The sequence below is a fragment of the Larus michahellis genome, chromosome 7 (genome assembly GCF_964199755.1).
Source record: "Larus michahellis chromosome 7, bLarMic1.1, whole genome shotgun sequence".
NCBI lineage: Eukaryota > Metazoa > Chordata > Aves > Charadriiformes > Laridae > Larus > Larus michahellis.
Window position 1 is genome coordinate 48,728,492 of NC_133902.1, and position 21,014 is coordinate 48,749,505.

Genomic DNA, 21,014 nt, shown 5'->3' on the forward strand with positions numbered 1-21,014 from the left:
GAAAATCAACTGCTCGCTAGCCTGCAGCTTTATGGATGTTTCCTAGACATACACAAACTGTAACGTATTTTTTTTTCTTTTTCCTCCTGCCTGTTTATGTAAGGTATAAACTTTCCACACCATAAAATTATTAATACTGAATAGGAGTAGAACACATGAGAATGAAAAATGAGGATAATCATTCTAACTGCATGCAATACAATGGATTAGGCTAGTGCTTTGGAAAGTCTGACTGTATAACAAAACAGCAATCTTGACTGTCTTTTCTTGTTTTGATTATTTAGAATGTCTGTATTTCTGTAGCACATTTGCAATACAGACATTATCATGTAAAAGCCTTCCTGACTACTCAGTTTCACTTACTATTTTCACTGTTGATCTCAGTTAATTTTAAAATTCAAACCATACATAAACAATATTCCTATCAATAACAAAATTCAAACCTTCAGTTTTAACTATCTGTATTCTGATCACAAACATAATCAGAAGTGTGTATTTTTGTCTACATCCAGGGAGACTCAGTCCCAGGGATATAAATCAGAAATAATTCTGCTTAAATTCAAGGTACTTATAAAGAAATGAATTCAGCTGTTGGAAGAATTAGGCCTGGGGCTTTTAAAACAGTGGCATTCACTTCATTTTAAATTCTTACTGAAGTGCAGAAAGCACATGACAGCAAGAAGGCTCCTCTGTATGCCAGCATAGATCACCCCATCAACCCATTCTTGCTAACAGTTACTCCAAAACAGAACAATACTTTCTTCTGGACCACAGTTTACCCACTGTGTTTCTTGGAAATTCTTAAATTATATGTGAGAGAATGATGATTTCAGTTGCTTTTATTTCTTGCTGGTGACTCTAAAAGCAGTATTTGCTCTGGCTTTAGAAGATGACTGTCAGGTCATGGAAGGTGTGAGGAAGGATTTCTGAATATTGCAGATACCAGCAGAATCTTCTGTTTTCATCCAGATTAATTCCTGTCAGTAGGAGGGAGCAGTAGCTGTATCATGCTACTTATGTCTTCCTGACAGCCTCAACCGTTTTACTAAGAGCAGCTCTCATAGTAGCTATTCTGCTTGGGATAAATGGAGATTTGGACTTAGAGCATTTGAGTTCACAAATATGGAAGTGTTTGTTTTCAGATGTTGCTGTACCTGGCACTGCCCTGCTTCTGAGAGCCCACACATTCTTGCTATCCCCATCTCACAAGTGTGAGAAATCATGCGAAGCAGTTACTCTATTCCAGTGCAATGCTGTGGAGAACTGAGTCGTTAACCACCAGGCTTTGCTTTCCTCCATTACCTCTGGTTCTTGCACAGGTAAGGAGCCTGTAAGGATACATTTCCAGTGAGGAATTACTGAGAACTGGACAACAATCCAACCCTTTTTGACTGGCCCTCAAAGTGAATCAGAGCTAAAGACAAAATGCAAGAGGCACTTAAAATGGGGAGAAGTGGTTATTCTTTACAAAGAGTGATTTTACTTGTTTTCCTACCAAAATCTATTTAGGTGTCTGTTAAACAATATCAAAGCCAGTGGACTTCTTACCCAGGGGTTTTGGCACTGGATGGCAGGCTGTATTTCTTCAAGGAGTTTCCTGTAAGCATAAGACAGAAAGGCAGGAAGTCAGTTTTGTCAAGAGCATTGGGAATTACAGATACTGAAGACTATGTAAAATAGGCATTTCTCCAGGTTTCAAACATAAAGGAGGAATGCAACACCTGCAGTATAAGTTTATGTCATCTGTACTCCAAAGTTAGGCTCTCCAATTTCCAAAACAAGTTTTAGCAGAGTTACCATCTAATCCTTGGCCTCAGTAACAAAACTGCAGATTATTCATGCAAAAATATTTTTAAACAAGTGAATGAAGCACTGTGTCTAATTTCTACAGTGCAGCACTAATTCAAATTAAGATAGAAAAAAAAATGGTTTTGGACGCTCAAAGAGGTCTTACTTTGCTGGGTTTGGTTTTTAGTCCTGTGCTAGCCCAGGGTATCTTTTCTGTAAAACGATTCTTTTTGAAGCTCAATAGTTCATCATGTTTGCTGGGGTGAGCAATAGGGAGATGTGAACGAAACCGTGTAAGCTCAGCGCCATCTACTGCACACAGCACTCCTGGTAGCTTTGGCACATTAAAAAAAGGGCAGTGACCTGGGGTAGATCCAGAGTGGCAGCATGGAACGAACAGCTCTGATGGCTGTGAAAAAAATTTGTTCTAGAGACTTAGAAGAATCTACATTACTGTCAGACAGGACTGCCATGGAGGATGGGAAGACTAGATTTTGTTTCAGGCACTCGTTGGTTCAAGTAGCAGTCAGCCCCACAAAGAAATCTTTCCTGAGAAGAGAAACAATCTGTGCTTTGCGATGTTGATGCATAGAGGGATTTTTAGAATAAAGAATTCAAATTTTTTAGAACAAAGATTTGTAGACTAAAGACCATAAATACTTAAACTCTGAGAAATTCAGTCATTGGGTACTGCCGTGAAATTGCTTTTAAACTGCAAAAAGCCCAGGTCAGAAAATCTGATATAAAAACAGCTTTAAAAAATCCTCCACCTCCATGCAAGTTGTCACTCATAAAAGTTGTCACAACTTAAAACTGGGGGAAAAAAAGATTTTGCATAATTTTTACAACAGAAGGCAGTAACAATCATGCCAGATCTATGCATATTTCAGTATGTACTCTGAGGATATCTGTTAGAGATTTTCACTCTGAATAAACCTTAATGCTGATTGTTTCAGGACTGCTGCCGATTTTTTCTTTGCTTCAAGAATTCAACACCAAGTTGTGACCTGAGGAGCTTTGATATTCAACAGATCTTGGACATGACGAAGTTGCAAAGAGAGAACTAGTACAATTGATTTCCAACCTTCCCTGGCTTTGTGTCACTTTTTACATTTTAAATTTGGCAGTTTGCAACTATCTAATATGCAGATGTTCTTATAAAAATTCCTGGGTTTGATCTTGGCCGTTTCCTGTGTGACATTAAGCATGCAATTACAACCAGGCGTTCAGCTTAGCAAATAGAAACATGCATGGAGAACTCCAGGAACGCATTGCCTCAGTGTGCCTATCTGATAGGCTGTGAAGCAACCAAGATTGCCACAGTTTTTACTGCCGGGGGAAAATACTAACTTTCCAGGCCTTCGTTTCTGTACTGAGTGGTGGCTTCCATGAAAATTGAAAAGTTTACACGAAAGTCTTTAAAGCTAGGTGATCATCATACACATCTGAAACTGAATACACATTTTACCTAGCTATAGACATGTGGTTCCCTGCAAAATGTCTTAAACTGTGAAATGCACTTAACTCTTGCATCAGTGAGAAAGCATGTGTGTACAGTTGTGATTTTAACCAGAAAGTTTAACACAGCTTGTTCATTTAATTAAACTATAACTGCAACAGGATAAGTATCCTCTTACCTTCCACTGTCAGTTCCACAGTCACTTGACGAACCCCACCATCATTTGCAGCCTCACAGGTATATTTACCACCATCACTTTCCTGTACACCTTTGATTACCAAGCTGAATATCCCCCGAATGCTGCGGTCCACGACATAACGGTCTCCTTCTGGGACAGGATGCCCATTTCTGTACCACGTGATCTGAGGCTCAGGGTAGCCTCTGACCTGGAAAGATGTGAGAGTGGAGAAAGAAGGCAAACAAAACAGATGATGGTATTAGGAAGAAATGTTGGACATTTAGCAATGCAGTGGAAAGTTCTTGACACAGGAGCTGTTAAACACATACTCTTTGCAAGCCAAATGGCAGAACACAATGAAATGAAAAAAAATCTTGGATAAGTCAAACTGTTAAAATCATAAGACTAGTCAGGCAGATAGATACCTACACAGGAAAGTTTCCCACTATAATGGTTTACCTGCAGAAGCATAGTGACAGTGCCAACAAAGAATCCTGACACCTGGGTCCTCATTGTTCAGAGACTCAACGGCAGTAGTGCTACAATACCCTTAAGTATGCAAGATTGCAAGGTATCTACACCAAAAATTTCTAGCATGGTTGCCAAGGATTAAGCTTACATTGTAAACCCATATGGAGCCATCTAGTTTTCAAGTGTGCTGAGATATAGTACCTCCTGACAATACATAGACAAGAAATGCAGACACATACCAAATTTTGTCATGATCTTTAAAAGCAGAAGATAAGGGTATAATTTGAGAAAGTGTCATTAAGGGTCATTCTCATGTTATGGTGGTAGGGGGACTATAAAGACCTAGAGATATTCACACAAACACACTGCTCAACTTAAAGAGCTTTGTGGTCTACTGTTAGCCCAAAGAGGAGTTTTCAACAAAATGAACCAGTCCTGTGCTCGTTAAATAGCAACGATATTAATATATCCTTGCCTGCTATGGCATTAATGATACCTTCAGATTTGCAAGCAGATTCTCAGTTGGTACAACTACGGATTGTTGGCACAACTGATAATGGAGTTATTGATTTCAATTGAGCTGCTGAAACCTGCTGAGGATCTGTGTCTTTCTTTCATAAAAGAATGGGAAAAGCAGACATACACCAGTTTCCATCAAAGAATTAACTCCTCAGGCAAAGGTTCCTCCTCTGCTTTATGAGAGATGCCATCCTCTTTGAAGGTTGCTTTAGTATGTGTTAACTGTTAGCACACTTCCCCAGTCATAACAACTCCTGATTACAGTATTTCTCCCTTCTTTCTTATTCCGCGACTCTGATATGTTAGCTCTCCACCTTCCGACTGTTTGATCCTTTGCCTACATGTCATGAAGTAACTGAGTGGATCAAGATGAGCTGGGATGAGTAATAGTTGTGGCTGTGTTTGCTCACTGGGAAAGGAGCAATGTTGCATTTTGAACTACGTTATCAAATCTTGGCAACTGAACAGGAAGTCCCTTCAACCTCCAGGTGGGCAAAATATTGATGATCTGTCTTGAGTTGAAGAAGGCTTGGTTGTGGCTTGTGCAAATTCCTCCCAGCATTCTCCTCTCAGTTTCCAATCTGCATTTCAGCTCTGCTTTCTTCTGACTGCACAGCACTTACTTACTTTCCAAATTACAATCTTCAGCCAACCAACCTTACCCATTCCTAGGTTCTCTTCTTTCAAAACCTTTCATTTTCAGTCCAGCCCCACCTCACTCCAGCTGGGTTTCTCATCTGTTGGAGCTTAACCTGCAGCTGTCAGAAATTTTTCTCTTTCCTTTAATTCCTTGGGTATCAGTTCAAACAAATTAATTTTGCCAGTGATGTGGCGACCCCTTCTTCCTGGCACTACTTACTCAATAGGACATTAATGTTTGCCAAGAGCATGAATTTGCTGAATAAGATGGAGAAACTTTCCACTTCTGGTACAAACTTCTCAAGTTCTTTCTGAGGCTATCTTTACCTAAGTAAGAGCCGTATTCTATGGAGAATACATTGTGGGATCCTGCGCAATGGGGAGTTGATTGCCGTTTAAAAATACCACGGCATCTTTCTACAGCTCTTTGTGGCCATGCCTTTTCTTTCCTGTGCTTTCTGAAAAACAGCGGCTCCCACTCAACCATGCCCCCTAACACTACTCCAGCATATTGCTTTAGTGCTTGCTCAGAGGGTGGGCTTCCAGGAATACCTTTTTCAGCACATCTCATTTTCAGAAAGAGGGAGTTGTGAAGCATCATATGAGATTTTGAGAGTAGCGTAGCTCTTCTTAGTTGATAAAGTGCTCACTGGTACAGAAACTGACTTGTACCAAAGAACGGTTTTCTTACTATTAACTTGTCAATGCCCTCCTGCCTGTCTTTTTATTTTAGGTTAAGAAACCAACAGATAGATTAATGACTTACCCAAAGCCAGAGAGTATATTAGAATGGAGTTTCTACCTCTCATTCTTGTTTCACTGGATATTACAATTTCCTTGAATTTGAAATATTTTAAGCAAAATGGCTTTGAAACTGCTATTTCAAGTGAAATAGTAAAATGACCGAGTAGCGCTTGAATTGGTGTGAAGAAAGAACCACCTTTGCAGTGCATCACATCGCAACCTCTTTACTAACAATAGTCTAGCCACATCTGTTTACAGCTGCTGAGATTCTGGCCTGTGAATACAAGTCATCAATTACACATCACCTAATACTATTTTTTCCAATTCACAATCATTCCTTCTGGTGTATTTTCTTCTATGTATTTTTCAACCCAGCTTCAAAGCTCCCAAGCATAAACCTTCCATCACTTATCCCAGGGAACAATTGGGGCTGAACCAATGGAAAACACCTTTCTTCCATTTTTCTTTTTGTTTTATCATATTCTTAAGTCCCTCTTGGACCACACAGGGCCATTTTTACCTGACCCCTCAAGCTCTGGTAGACCATTATACATGCCCTTCCAGTATCACACGGCTCAGCCTACATTAAGCATTTTTACATTTCTTCCATGTGTTTATTTTATGTTTGCTATGTCTGTATTATTTTGCTCATCCACACCTCTACACTGAGGAAATGCCATAGAGAAAATTACTAACACAGGCGATCAGCATGCCATTTCCTTTGAAAAGGTTGAGTCATTCCCTTCCCAAACTCTGTATTTTTTTTCTTTCATTGTTTGTCAAAAATGATATGATGGGAAAGCAGAAGTTTACAGAAATGCTCTGTTGCAAGGATTTATTTCAGGTTTGGGTTTGGAATGCGTTTCAAACTGAGCCAGCCCTCTCTGAAATACATAGTTTTGCCATAAAAGTGTCAGGGACCCTTAAACGAATCACTGGTTACTAGGTTTTGATCCTAATGGATCAATTCCAGAACTGCAGCAGGTTTTATATTCCTCCCTAACCTTTCCAGGGCTTACTAAAAACATCTGCCTTGAATAAATCCACAGCAAAGAGAAATTTATCTGTTTATTTAATGCCCAGCAGCAGAAGGCTATAACCTTTATTTACAGCTTGGCCCGTGTGAGTATTGCCAGTCCCAGTGAGGCTACAGCTTTTCTTTACCTGCTGTACAACACTAACAAGTGGAAAACTGACAGCAAGCAGCAAATAACCATTGTATTAGCCCAAACATGAGTTTTGAGTTTTTGTCTGGACCCTTCAGCTGCTTAGAGTCTTCTTGGAAAAGTCTGCTAAGGTAAAACAGGCCTTCTGCTCTATGCATCAGCTCAGCAAGTGGAAAGAGCTAAGAGAGAACCTGTTGCCCGTGCAGCTTCCAGAGTTAAGATTCAGTTCTGCATCTAGGTCTGGGGGAAATGGGATGGCACCAGGTTCCCAAAGAAAAGAAATAAGGAGAAAAAACCTATTGAAGCTGTACTCTGAAGGACAGTATTATTAAAAACTGAGCTGCTACAAAATAGTCCGCATTCTCACAAACCTAAAGGCATCCAGTGACCACCGATGCCAGAATATTCAGTGATCCTTCTTGTTTGAAAGCACAGGAAAGATTTTCTAAAACTTGGCCTATATCTACACTCCATAAAAGAACTCTTTATATACCAATTTCAAAAAAGCATAGGTTTGCCTACTTAAATGCATCACAGCTGCAATAGCAGTTTAGGACAATGAGATGCCCTCTTTTGTCTCATGCGTTTACCTTCAAAGTCATATCCTGCTTTGTAACAACTGTTGCTGGCTCCAGTAAGGTTAACAATGAACACAAACCCATAGCATCCAAAGACAGTCAGCCATAAGTGACAATAAACCAAAGCATAAATAACTGTGAAACACTGATGGGGTGTGTACTATTACTGTCGCTCATTTTGACAGTAACACCTTAAGACTATTGGAAATGATGGCAAACATTACAGGACATATATTTTAGCATTACAAATGTTATACTGGCTGAGGTATTCCATGCTTGATGGTAAGGACTAGATAAACATCCCATGTTGCTGCTCAAGGTCACATCAACATACAAGCAATGAGATCAGGAAGAAAACAGCTATCAAAAGGATGTCTTGGTTTGCAAAATTCCCCCAAATTACATCATATATAGACAGGCACATCAAAAATTGTGCTAAGACTGGCAATGATACAACTGTTATGAAGTTGCTATTCAGAATAACTCCCCTCATAGAGATGATTTCATATGCTGCAATATGAATTCCACTAATGACTAAAATTCCTCTCAAGAGACAATCCTTCTCCCATGAAGTCAGAATTCTAAAACATTGAGATTCTGTCAGCACATAGTATTCAGTTGTGCTGCTATTTCTGTAGACCACCTTTGCCTTTAATTCCACAAAATCCAGAATTAAGACCTATGTACGTAAACTATTCAATCGTTGAATAAAAGAATCAATTGTATTTGGGTGGTTCAATCCATCTAAAAAAAAAAAAAAAGTTTTGAATTTACCTTTGAAAGACAGAAATATTCTCTATTCAAGTTTTTATACTTCACATGCTATTTAAAATGTAGGTTTCAACTCAATTTGCATACCTTGCTGATTTTTGAGGAAGGTTGTCCCCTTTGTAGGCTGTTAAAATAACAGAGTGTAGTAGGTAGCATTTGACATCCTAAAATAAGCAGGTTTGCTTCTCCTGTAGCTAAGGGACACTTATTTTTGACACCTGGTTCTTAGTGAGAAGAATTTGGTATCATAACTTTCTATTTATATTTGAGATGGAAAATTACAGAATATACTTCTTAGAGAAAATGTATGGAAGTTCTTGTTGCTTTAATTAACATGTGGACTGATAAAGGGTTCTGCAAAAATAGACTTTTCCACTTGTCTTGAGACTTCAAGGGATATGCAGCCCTTGAGGCTATTAGAAGTGATGCTCTTAGCCTGTATCTCATTCATTGCAACACAGAGAAATAATTTATTGAAAATGCTAATGGTTAGTAGTGTAGCTAGCACATTTATAGTTAGACTGTAGTTTCTGGAAGCATTAAAACAACATGAAAACAAAGTTTGCATGACCAGGGTAACAAGTCTTACAAGAAGAATGGCAATAATGAGAAATGTTTTTTAATGCATAAAGCTTCCTGCAAAGCAGAAGAGAAGAAACTATTTCCCACATCTACAGTGGATAGGACAAGGAACAGACATTTAAGAGAAATTGGCCAGTAGGTTGGTAGATGATGTCTGACAACAGTGACCTCCTTTAGAAGAACAGCAGGGGTTTTGCTTATTTGGCTGCCTGCCTGCCTATCTTAACATTAAGGAACGTCAGAAAGTGAGGTAACCTTTAGAGAAGGGTTTGTAGCCTGTCCTCTGTTCCATGCCCACCTTCAACCAGAAACTAGTCATTTCCAGGAACTACATCTCAGAAAAGGCCATAGATATCAGAAGCTGCAAAGGGATAAAAAGAGGACAGCCTCAGTTATAATTGTCAGTTGTTACCATTGATCTCCAAATTGTATGCTTTGGGTAGATTCATTAGAAGTCACACCAGGAGGAGATGTCAAGGGAGATGTGGAAAACCATTCAGAATCTCTGACAAACTTTGACCTTTATTCTGCTACCTGCAAACAAAAGCCTGACACAAAAAAAGAAGGGACTTGGCACAGCAAATACTCATTACTAGCAGGGCATGAACTGCTTGCACCTTTTGCAAAACTTAGAGTATTGATCCATCAGATTGTATCAAGAAAGCACAAGAAGAAATGTGATTAAGTAGCATGAAAATTTTGTAAGTGTAATTCTACTCAAAGAAATGAAGGTATAGGAAAAAACAATGTATAGCACTTACACTTGAAATGCAGTAGTGACTGTATAGTGTACCTCTTCTTCCAGTGTATAGGTCTTAGCAAAAATGGAATATTATTCTTTTTATTGCAAGTTATGTATTATATGGGCTGGTCTGAAGGTCATATAGCTGACGGCTCTCATGCAGCCTGAAGAGACTCAATCCAGACAGTAACAGCTGTTCTGTGGATGCGGCTCATCCTAGGTCCTACAAGAAAAGAGGTGTTTCCCATAGTCATCAGACTCTAACCAGTGTCTTCTATCTTCCTTGAATCAAGAGCCAAGAGTTTTTGGATCTGAACCTTGATCAAAAGACTTGTGAGGGGAGTGAAGTACTTGAGAGCAAATTTAGCAAAGGATGCTAAGAACTGGATACACTGTAACACGCGCTCTGTCCATACGGATGGAGCTGTGCGCTCTAATAAGAAAAAAAGCCTCTTCTTGATGTAATTGTTCATACAGATGTGAGCTTTTAATGTCAGTCTTAGGAAAAGAAGTACTGCAAAACTGTGGAGACTACAACATGAATATTGTGAATACAACTCCACCTAATAGGTGGTATATTTTTATTTTAATTTAGATTTTTTGGTTAGTGCAGGTGGGAAACATGGTTCTGGCCAGTGCAGCTCTTTTGTAAGTCTTGTAACAAAGCTTTGGTTAGGCTCAAGCTGCAGTTTGCTCTAACAAATGAACAGCAGATGTTCTTGATAAAGGAAAGTGGACATGATACATTGTTAAGCTCCTTCTGAGACTTTAAACACACACAAACTATATCTCAAGAATAGTTTATCCATTTTAAAAGCTTGCTTCCAAAGCAGAGAACTTGTCTGGCACAGTTAAACATGAAAATGTTAAATATTTGGAGACCTTGCAAACAAAGCAAATAACCTACCTCTTCTACAGAGCAGTCTAGAATCTACAATTGCCTCATTTAAAGCAAAACCAAAATACATATCAGGGCTAAACATAGCTCACTTCAAAGTATTACCTATTGTTCGTACAAGAAACAATAATGGTCTTTCCGTAAACCCTGGGTATGTTTTTGTTTAAGCGTTGAACTCTGGTACACTGCATCTGCTGTTTAGGTTTCTTGTTCCACATGCACACAGTCCTCATAAGTTAGTTCTTTGGGTGGAACCATAACTGGAACACAACTCTGAAAACATAAGTCTTCACAACTGGTGTGTGCAATTATCTGTTTCTTCTCCCAAATGGTGTGGAGCAGGGAGAGAAGAATGACAACACAGGCCTTACAGACCGTTATCTTGCAAAAATAACCAAACCGCCAAAAACCAAACCAAACCAAACCAGCAAAAATAAAATAAAAGAGAAACAAAAATCAAAAGTAGAAAGTAGAATCAAACATCTGCAAAGCACTACCAAATACTACAAATCATTCTTCAGGCACTCATCTGCAATTCTGGCAATCACTGCATTCTTTCCTTAAGCAATCTCAGACCATCCATAGTTACATCGAGCTCCTTCTCAAGATTTCACCCATAGAAGTTTCAAACCCTAGACATTTTGCTTGATTCTCATTTGTGGCAATGAAAAGAAAACCTTTGCCAAATTGAACTCCTTAATATCGCTAATGTTAACATCATGAGTGAAGGAAATCTAATATTCTTTTAGTCGAGTAGAAAGACCATATGCCACAGCACTAACATAAAAAGGCTGCAAGATTTGTCATTGTCCTGTTTGCCCTGATGCGAGCTATGGAAAAATTACTTGGAGATGCAATTCATAGAATTCAATGCAAAGGGTAAGAAGATCCAGAAGGTACAAAGAGAATTAGCACTTTCTTCCTATTTATTAAAAGCTGTTCCTTTAAAATGATTATTTCAATGCAAACGTAAGTGTGCCATATGAAGTTCTTCCTAGTCCGATGGAAAAACCTGTGGCCCAATTTCAGAAGATGCTGAGTAATGTGTAGTTTTCACTGACTTAAAACACGATAGTAAGTGCTGAGCACATCTGGCTCATTTTGACTGCTGTACCCAATTATGGGGATATGAATGAAAACCTGTATACTTTAATTTATTTTTAAAAGTCCCACAATATCATAAACTTACAAGGACCGAGTTCAGATTATGGATCCCGAATCTATACTGTAGATCATAGGATATAATTACAGGATCCAGGTGAGACAGAAGCTAGGGGAAAGTAAAGAGTTAAAGGATTCTCTAAGCTTTCACACGAGTGACCCTTTCACAGAGTTTCACTTCGCTGTCTGGCAATGTGCAAGGGTTTCTGCAGGAGCTTGGCAAAAAGTCCATTCATCCTAGAAAGCGTGGAATGATTCGATCATGTGGAAGAATAAGTTTCTGCCATGCTTCTGTGCTTATTCCCTCCCTGACACTAGTACTGATGCTCTAGAATTCTGTAGCAAAAGATAAAAGTTTATCTTATACAAAATTCCTTGACTCTGATGAAAACTCATTAGATCTTGCTTCATTAATTCTGCAATGCTCCATTTGGCTGGAAGCATGCTTTCTGTTCAGATCATAAACCAATGCTGGGATTACATGCACACTACTTAGATAATCTGGAAGAAACATATGTAACTGGGTCTAGTGAACTATTAGCGTACTTCACAATTCCTAATTGTCTAAGTAGGAATTCGGGTACCCAAGGGCAAAACTTCCATCTTAAAATGTGTAAAGATACATGCACACAGAAAACATACACAAACGCAGCCGTTATGGTGGTCGTGGGCAAAAGATGTTACAAGAAAGGAAAGGTACCCAAAACAGTAATGAACTGGAGAATTCATGAAAAACAGAAAGCTTCTTTGTAAGGAGAATACTTTGGACCCTACGTTTGTGTAAAGCTTTGCAGAAATTATGCAAATAAAGCTGGTTTGGATTTTCCATCTGAAAATGTCAAGTTATGAGATGGTCACAAAACCAGGTTTGCCTCATGCATGTAGTGGAAATCCAGGGAACAGCCAGAACTTTTTCTCTGGAGCATACAAGCCTGATCAAGTGCAGTACCTTAGTACATCATTAGGGCAGCCTTAGGCAGGCTTCCCAGACTGCATGCGAGGCACTGTCTGGTTTAAGCTTGCCGTTTGACATTTTACTGTAGCTTTCTATTTTTTTTATTTTGGAAAACAGCAAATAAACATCCTTTATATGCTTCCATGTCATTCATGATTTTATAAACCTGTTTCAAATCCTTGTCTACTTGTATTGTTCAAGCTGAAGAGCCCTTTTTTTTTTTAATCTGTGTTTGTACTAGGAACCATGAAATACCTCAGATAATCCTTGTCAAATTTTCTGTCTCTTTTCTAGCCTAAGAAAAGGACAGATCAGAACTGCATGTAGCATACAAAACGTAAGGACCCAAAGTTTTCTAGATTAACACAGCAGACTGTTGATGTTTTTTTTTTTTCTTCCAATTTTTTTTAACTCTGTTTGCAATTTTTCCCACCTTGAGCTAATTAGTCAGAGAGCTGTTCAGGGTAATATCACTCTTTTAAATAGTAATAGCTAATAAAAACTGAACTAAGTATCTTCTATTTTTCTACTTTGTACTCAACAATGCCAAAGAGCATTTGATGTTTTATAGTCCAGGCACAAAACAGAATGAGATCCTTTCGCAGATAGCACCCCACCAATTTTAGTTTTGACTCTTTAAAGTAGTTCTGTATTATCTGCAAATTTTGTTATCTCACTATTCAACCCCTTTTTGTAGATCGCGGAGGTGCTGAACACTACATATACTACTACAGTTCTTTAGGGGAATCAGCATTTATGGTACTCCCAGCAGTGAAGAATTTATGACCTATCCATGGAAGACATGGTCTGCTAACTGAAAAGCAGACAGCAGCTGCAGATCATTTCTTCAATCTTCTACATTTAATCATATTTTTTTTGTAAAATTCATTGTGGAGAGTTCCCAGAGGTGCATGGAGTGTAGGGTTTGTGCTCGGTCACTGGAGTATAGCTGTCTGAATAAAGCATTGCTTTACCAGGTACCATAACATCTACATGTCCATTTGTCCTAAATTATTTCTGAAGGACTCAAGTGGAATTTCAGAGCAGCACTGGGTGTCAAGCTGCTTTCAGTTTATTTAATTTCTAAGTTCAAACACCAGCCCCAATTAATGCAGCTCTTAAGAAAATGCTTAAGCTCTACTTACGTCTTTTGGAGTTAATCACATGCATAGGTGCTTTCCTAAATTAGGTTTTATTTTATTTAAAGGATAAGTTTAAGTTTATTACATTTAAAGTAACATTTTAATAGGAGTCTTCAGAAAGCCCCCAAATAACCTGAAACATCATTCAGATTAAATTCAGAACACTATCGAGGTGGACTCTACCCTTTCCAGCACAGTGGGCATGAGGGGAACACACTGTGTAGAGAAACACATTTCTGTGTAGCTGCAATGTCAATCAGCAAGTGAATCAGAGGTTGGAAACCTCTGGCACACTAATGGGGGCATTTTCACACAAGTGTTGCAGTCTCAGAGTGGCAGTGGTGTTTTGATGGAGCTTTAATAAATCATTCTACCAGCAGCAACATCTGCCTTTTTACTTTCTCCATGTTGTAGCCAGCTGACCTGTAGCCATTAAGCGCATGAGGAGAGTTTTATGCAAACCACCCATATAGCTCACCTGGACTTTTTTTCCCTGGAAATACAAGTTTTCTGAATTTAAGATGGGATTATAAGTAGACTGAATCTCTGACCATCTTTAGATCTATATTTATATTTAGTCATTGTGCAATTTTTCCCCTTTTTAAAAAAGTTTGTCTAGGTTGGCAATTCAAAAGCAGGCAGATGCCATAAACCTTAGATAAAGTCTAGGAGAAAGCTCAGGCTGTTTCCCCCATTGCCAGGCAGATGCTGTCCTGGCTCCCTCCTACTCCCTTGTAGTTGTTGCACATTTCTATCAGTTACACTGTCACACAAAGATGACAAGGTCTCTGCAAAGTGGTGAAATTCTGACACTTTGTCAAGGGAGGATTGTGCAGCGTACTGAGTTATGTACAAACTGAAGACAACTTCAGTTCCAAAATAGGTAGCTGTCATGTGGGAAAGCGTCACTCTGACTTCATAGCTGAGGATCTAACACATGGAGACACCCAGAGACTTTGCCAAACTCACACTAAAAGGAAATTAGCTTTTCATATTTAGTAACGTTAGATCAAATAATCTGACCATATTTCCTCCTTGACAACAAATTTGCTATTGCAGCAACCAATGCAAAGACTGAACTGAAGTTGCCACCCAGGAGGGCAGCCGCTCTTCTTACCCTGAAAAATGACTGAAGCCATTAACATCATATTAATGTGTTTGTATACGGGTATCAAAGTACACAGTAACAAGTAATAGTAAAGAGTGTCCAGACAAAATAGCTCCAGAGGCCCTGAGTCTTGGCAGCAAAATAAGCATGTAAAATAGTGTTAAAAATAAGAGAATTTTAGCTTGCCACCATAGGAGAATGTGAGCAACGTAATACGATACGACTCTGTCAGCTCTCAATAACTTCAATACTGTCACACTGTTCTGCAGAGTAGAAGTGTCTACAGAAAGGGCCAAAAAAGCAAGGGCAAGCACAAGAGCTCTCAAAAAAACAGGGAAGATAAAATTTGCAGCCCTCTCTTGGGTGGAACTCCCATCAATTTTAATGAGAATTTTGTCTGCTTCTGAGTCGCTCAAAGGAAAATAAAAAAAGCAAACTGCAAAGAGGAAGCTTTCTTCCCATGGACTAAATGATGTTAAGTCCTTTTAAAAAGTGTTAAATTTTATGAGGTGTTGAATAGTTTGAATAGCTTAAAATGCCAAAAAATGCAAAGAAACAGCTGATCTATGTGCGTGGTTATGGGTCATTTAGGATTATGCAGTAAGAACGTAAATGAGTTCAAAGGGAAACAATTGTGGCTGCTGAATGGAAATAAGGCTCTTGCTAATGGTTCCACGTAGCATAGTAAGCCCCTAAAATATTCTCTCTTTCCCCATCCTTCTCTTCTTCCCCATCTTTGGTCATTCTGAATCAAGATGTCTATCAAACAGTACTAAACGAAGCAGCTGCTTTAAGTCAGCAGCAATGAGTTCAGGAGCACGCCATAAGCTTCCTGATAGGACCAGTGTTCATTTCAGAGCAGCAGCAATCTTTGCTACAGGAAACAAGATTTTGAAAAATCAGACCAGAATTTCACTGTGGTGGGAGAGCTGTCAGAACAGGAGCAGTTCATTCATTTCCACTTCAACAGGACAGTCTGATTTACTGTGTTTGCTTCTACTTTTGTTCATAAATTTTATTTGGCAGCACTAGAAGAAAGGCTGAAACATAAAACAGTTTAACACAATAAAAAGAAATTGTTGGGAAACTGTCTCCCCTGTTCTGACCACAAAAAAGGCTTAGTTTTTAACACTTGACAAAGATTTTTACATTCAGTTGTGAACATTTTGTTCAGTAACAATTCAGAAAGGTGGATAAAGACTGTTTAGACCAAGCCGAAGCAGTAGGAAGCCTGCTGACAAGTACAGGATGAAATTAACACCAACATTTCACTCTGTCTTTAGCAAAATGTGTATATGTCCCCACTTAGAAGAAAAACTTAAACATTTAGATGTTTTGACTCACAGAACTGATCATAGAATCCAGACACTGAGCCACAGCTTGAGACTAGGACATCATCAGCTCAAAGAACTCTGTTGATACCACATGAAAAAAGCAAAACTAAACAGCATCAGTTATTTTCAGAGCAACAATCCCTTCTTAACAATAATATTAGGGGTTTGAATTGGCAGCCACTTTTAAAAGATGACAATCAACTACATTTCTTTCCTTTCTCAAGAGAACGATCATCATTCACTGTAATAACACTTGCAAAAAACTAATTTTTCCATTGCATATTATTTCTGGAAGACTGAAAGATTATTTTTATTTTACTTACTGCTGCAAAGTTTCTGTCTTAATAGGACGTGAATTTATTTTACGCATCACTGAATACTAGTGGCCCTATCTTCTCGTAGAAGCTATGCCACTGACCAAAAGAGCTTCGTACTTTCCTAGCTTGGGAATGCTGTTCTTAGGAATTCAATATCAATACATGCCATCAACAGGTAAGGAATCTTTGTAAATTCACGTGAGCATACACAGTATGCGTGACCTACTGTGGAAACTGAATAAAACAAAGAAAATACATGCTTTCTTTCTGTGCCCAAAACACACAGCTACTGGAAAATATGTTTGGAGCTATGAAATTCGTAATTAAGGGCAACAATCCATGTCTGGAATGTAAGGTGGTAACAAAAACTCTTTGCTCTGAATGAACATGCCCGTGCTTTATCAATTTCCAGCCAGACAAGATTTATTTCCTGCAATTTAGTAGTCTGGCAGAGGCCACAGAAAATGCTAAAACTGGATTTTGTTGCCGACTTGACTGCACAGTTATATGTTCATTTAAAGACTGTCTGCTGATAGTGATGAATGCTGCTGGCAAAGGCAGTGCTCTAGATAGGTTATAAAAATTCTCCTAAGTTATGTGTACTGCTTTGTTGTTCATGCTACTTGGTAGGGCTGGCAAATGCATGGGGCATGAAATGTCATTTGTTTTAAATTTCATGAAAAAGTAGAACTGATGTGATTACAAAGAAGTATAAAATGCAACGTTGGATTATAAAGATATGAACACATTAGACAGCCTAAATATCTAGCATTTCTTGTTGCATTGTTTATTCCGCTACATGCAACTTAGTGCTATGTATTAAATAATTAAGACTTCCATACATAAGCCTATTGCAAAATATCAACTGCTCATTAGCAACTGTCAGTGATGTTTTTATCCCGTAATAATCTGTAAAATCTGTAAGTTTTCCAGGCTTCACACGTACTTCTTAATAACATCTTAGCAGAGATAACTCATACAGTACAATATACAAAATGCTGTGTTTAAAATGAAAATAAAAATCAAGGGCTGAACAACCACCATTTAAAAGAAAAAAACCCTCAAAGCACTAACTGAAATACTGAGTATAAATTGATGTGGCTATAAATTTCTAGTTCAACAGTTCAGAATAAATATTTATAGACATGCTGAGTTCAAGAGAAATTTTGTGGGCTCGCCTCTTCTTTCCAGTGCTTTCTCTCAAAACTAAAATTGCTGTGATCTTAGTAAGAGCAACACACACGTGCACTCAAAAATAGCTACATTTATTTAGGTTGTGGAAAAAGTGCTTACTCTGCATATGCTTTCAATAGAGCTCCACTTAACTGCAGTTGCTAGCATTCCTATTGAGAGATCTGAACAAATCCAACAAAGTTTTCCATTAAACCTCCAAGTGTGTAATAGTCTCCCGAGCAGACAAATCTTTGTCTACACTTCCGTCCATTAGCATATCCCACTAGGCAAACAAACCAGCTTTTGTGTCACGGCACTGAGGACCTAATTCTGGCATTGTGTTTTCACTAAGTGATGCTTTTAATCAACATCAGTCACTTAGATATTGGTGATATTTGCACCTACTGTGAATCTTAATTTTCTCTTCCACAATCAGAAGGTATTTATCTCCAATAAGGACAAGTTTATGTCTAGGGTACTGGATGGGAATTGAACTTCTAGAAGACAGCAGTTCAGTTCTGAATCCAGGCATGTATTTCTGCGGGATCTTGCACAAACCAGTAAATCTCACTGTGCCTCAGTTCTCCACATGAATGTCAAAGGGGTAACAATGACTATTTCCTCTGTTGTCCTCTGAAGGTCATCAGAGAAGGGTCTAACTCTAGTCTGGCCTCTGTATGTGTTAAATACTATCAGCAAACAAACTAGGACTCCATTTGAATTAGGCTATTTAAGTGGTACCATGGAATAAGCAAAAATCAATACCATTTAGATAGTTCTTTAATCTGTATTTCCAAGATTTTATCGTAACTTTTCTTCCAGTGCCCTGGCTTTTAACATAACTTTGTTTTGAAATATTTATATTTGCCTCCCTGTGGAGATGAACTGCTGAGTTATTCTTCTATAAAGGAACACCAGAATTTATACAGACAAAAGAATCAAGCTTAAGTATATTGAAGTCTTGTTCCAGAGCGTTCACAGAACAGAAAAATTCTTTATTTATTGTTTGCCTGATGAGTATGGGAATGTGATATAAATGAGTTAGATTTCAGATACGAGATACCAGATACTACTTACTGTGTATGGAGGGGTGCTTTTACAAAGCTTTTACAAAATAGCGTACATTACACTAGTATTATAAGCTTTGCAAAAACAATTTAAATAATACATGCACCATAACTATAGGCTTGCTTGTGTATTATAGGGCACATGGAAAGAAGGGCAACCTCTCAAGCCACACAGTTACAATTTGACTCTACTGTGCAGCTAGAGGAAAATTACCATTCTGATTCAACATAAATCAAGAGAGCGCAGAGCTGGATGAAATGAGCTCTATTCTGTCGCCAAAAGCCAAGTAACCATGAACAGAATTATTTAATTTGTCAGTCTTTGCTTCCCCATTTTCTTTAGGCTACGTGTGCAGATTGTTGTCATCTTTAAATGAAAAGCTCTTGTATACATTACACATCAGCATATAGTATGACCTTTAATTAGTATTTTAGTAAGATCAGCTGTTGTATTTATAATAAAAAGTATATTCCATAGAGTAACATTTACTACAGCATTTTGAAAAGGTGCAGAAAAAGCAAGGAAAATTTAGAAAGAAAGATAATTTATTTTTCCATTTCACCTCATTCTGCACATGAATTACAAAGGTCTCTATATAAGCAATAAAAATATGCAAAGCTGAGTTGGAATTTGTAACAGTTTGAGCCACAGTATTTTCAGAAGACAAGGATTGCTTTGTTCTGTCTGGCTGCAGGTTTACAGCAATGCAGTGATTTCCAGATAATAAAGCTATCTTCGTCACCAGAAAGCATAGAAAAAGATTATTTTTTTGTTAAATGGAACATTTCCAGGTTTTCACTCTCTCATGCAGAGTGGTATATATTCCTAAAATCCTCTAACAAAGAAAGGTATAGGAGCTTAGATCACCTCTAGAATCTCACTACCACATACCCTTAATGTGGGAAGGCTATCTCAGAGGTCAGGTTACTAACTTGTGAGTCCACACACGATTTAATTCTCAACCAATAACCTGGCTGTTAAGTTTCCTGGAAGAATAAATTCAACATATTTAGGCAGGCAATTCAAGGCCCTTACACCAGACCAGTCATCTCAGGGATGACTTGATTTTCTGGCTTCTACGAGTGCAGAGAGCGTTGACACATAACCTCTGACAGCGATAGAAGTGGCAGTGTTTCCTTCATCAAGCACTACCCCAACATATCAACATCTCTCCTCTTTTGAAAGTTATTTCCTCCACACAAGAGAAGAACAAAGAGCTGTGTATTCACATGTGATGCTGAACTATGAACTGGGATGACGGCAGGTTTGTCTCCAGATACTAAACAATGATCTCCAGCAGCTTAGGTGTAGATATATGTGCTGTTTCAGGCACCTGTAGAGATTCAGTAACCTCCAGTAACAAAGTGATAACGTCATTAAGAACTGAACCAGGCACCTATGGAAGGACAATCTGGCCTTGCCTACTTTTACTCCTGGCTGTACCCTCCGGTTGGATCCTGAACTTTGTTTCATTTTTTGTCATGTCTGAGACCATCAGTAGACCCTGTTAGAGCACATGGCGCTGCCTGCTGTGTTCAGAGCCTGTGGGACTGCAGCCCATTGGTGATGGCACAGCCAGTGCACGGCTCACCCTCAGCTCCTGGCTCGCTTTCCTTTGGGGAGCAGCCAGCCCTTGCTGCTCCCTGTCAGACAGACTGGCTTCTCTTCTTCATGAATGGGTTGAATTGTACACGATTCACAGCAATGTTATTTTCTGTTCAACATGCACTTAGATGCTAGGGAGTCCAGATGTTACATGTTAAAAAAAAAAAAAAAAAAAAGAGTATGTTGTCTGGTTTTGCCCAGTAGGTTTCCAAACTTCATACTATATCCACAAGTGAAAAGAGCCAAGTAACATGTCAAAAGCAGAATTTTTTTGCTTTGGAGTTTAGGTGCTAGAGTGAGTGTAGACTGAGCAAAACCGCAATGAGTAATGATGTGTTTTGATTATAAACCTTCTCCACATGTGGCCTTCTGCAAAGATTCTGAATGCATCATGCTTGCTGTCTTTAATGACTACTTTCTTTTCCTACAGAGGAAAGGCAGAATTATACCAAAAAGTGTGATTTGGCCTCATTTGGTGTAATTTAGGTCAAACTCTCAGGGACACATTTATAGACAGTCAAATGCATACTTTGCTATTTTGTGTGCTCATAGTTACATATGGCACTGAACCCCTCCCTGGGGTTCACAAACCTCCCTTTGTGGTTTCATCAGCCAG

The 21,014-nt window shown here is 38.6% G+C and overlaps 1 protein-coding gene across 1 annotated transcript in view; it reads right to left on the minus strand.

Annotated features, from left to right (window-relative positions):
- MYLK (myosin light chain kinase) overlaps positions 1-21,014 on the minus strand; it is a 220,034-nt gene that overhangs the window by 128,065 nt on the left and 70,955 nt on the right. Inside the window, exons 3-4 of the mRNA XM_074593871.1 lie at positions 3,426-3,633; positions 1,549-1,597 (exon numbers count right to left, since the gene is read on the minus strand). Coding sequence (XP_074449972.1) covers positions 1,549-1,597; positions 3,426-3,633 — 257 coding nt within the window. The remainder of the gene's footprint in view (positions 1-1,548; positions 1,598-3,425; positions 3,634-21,014) is intronic.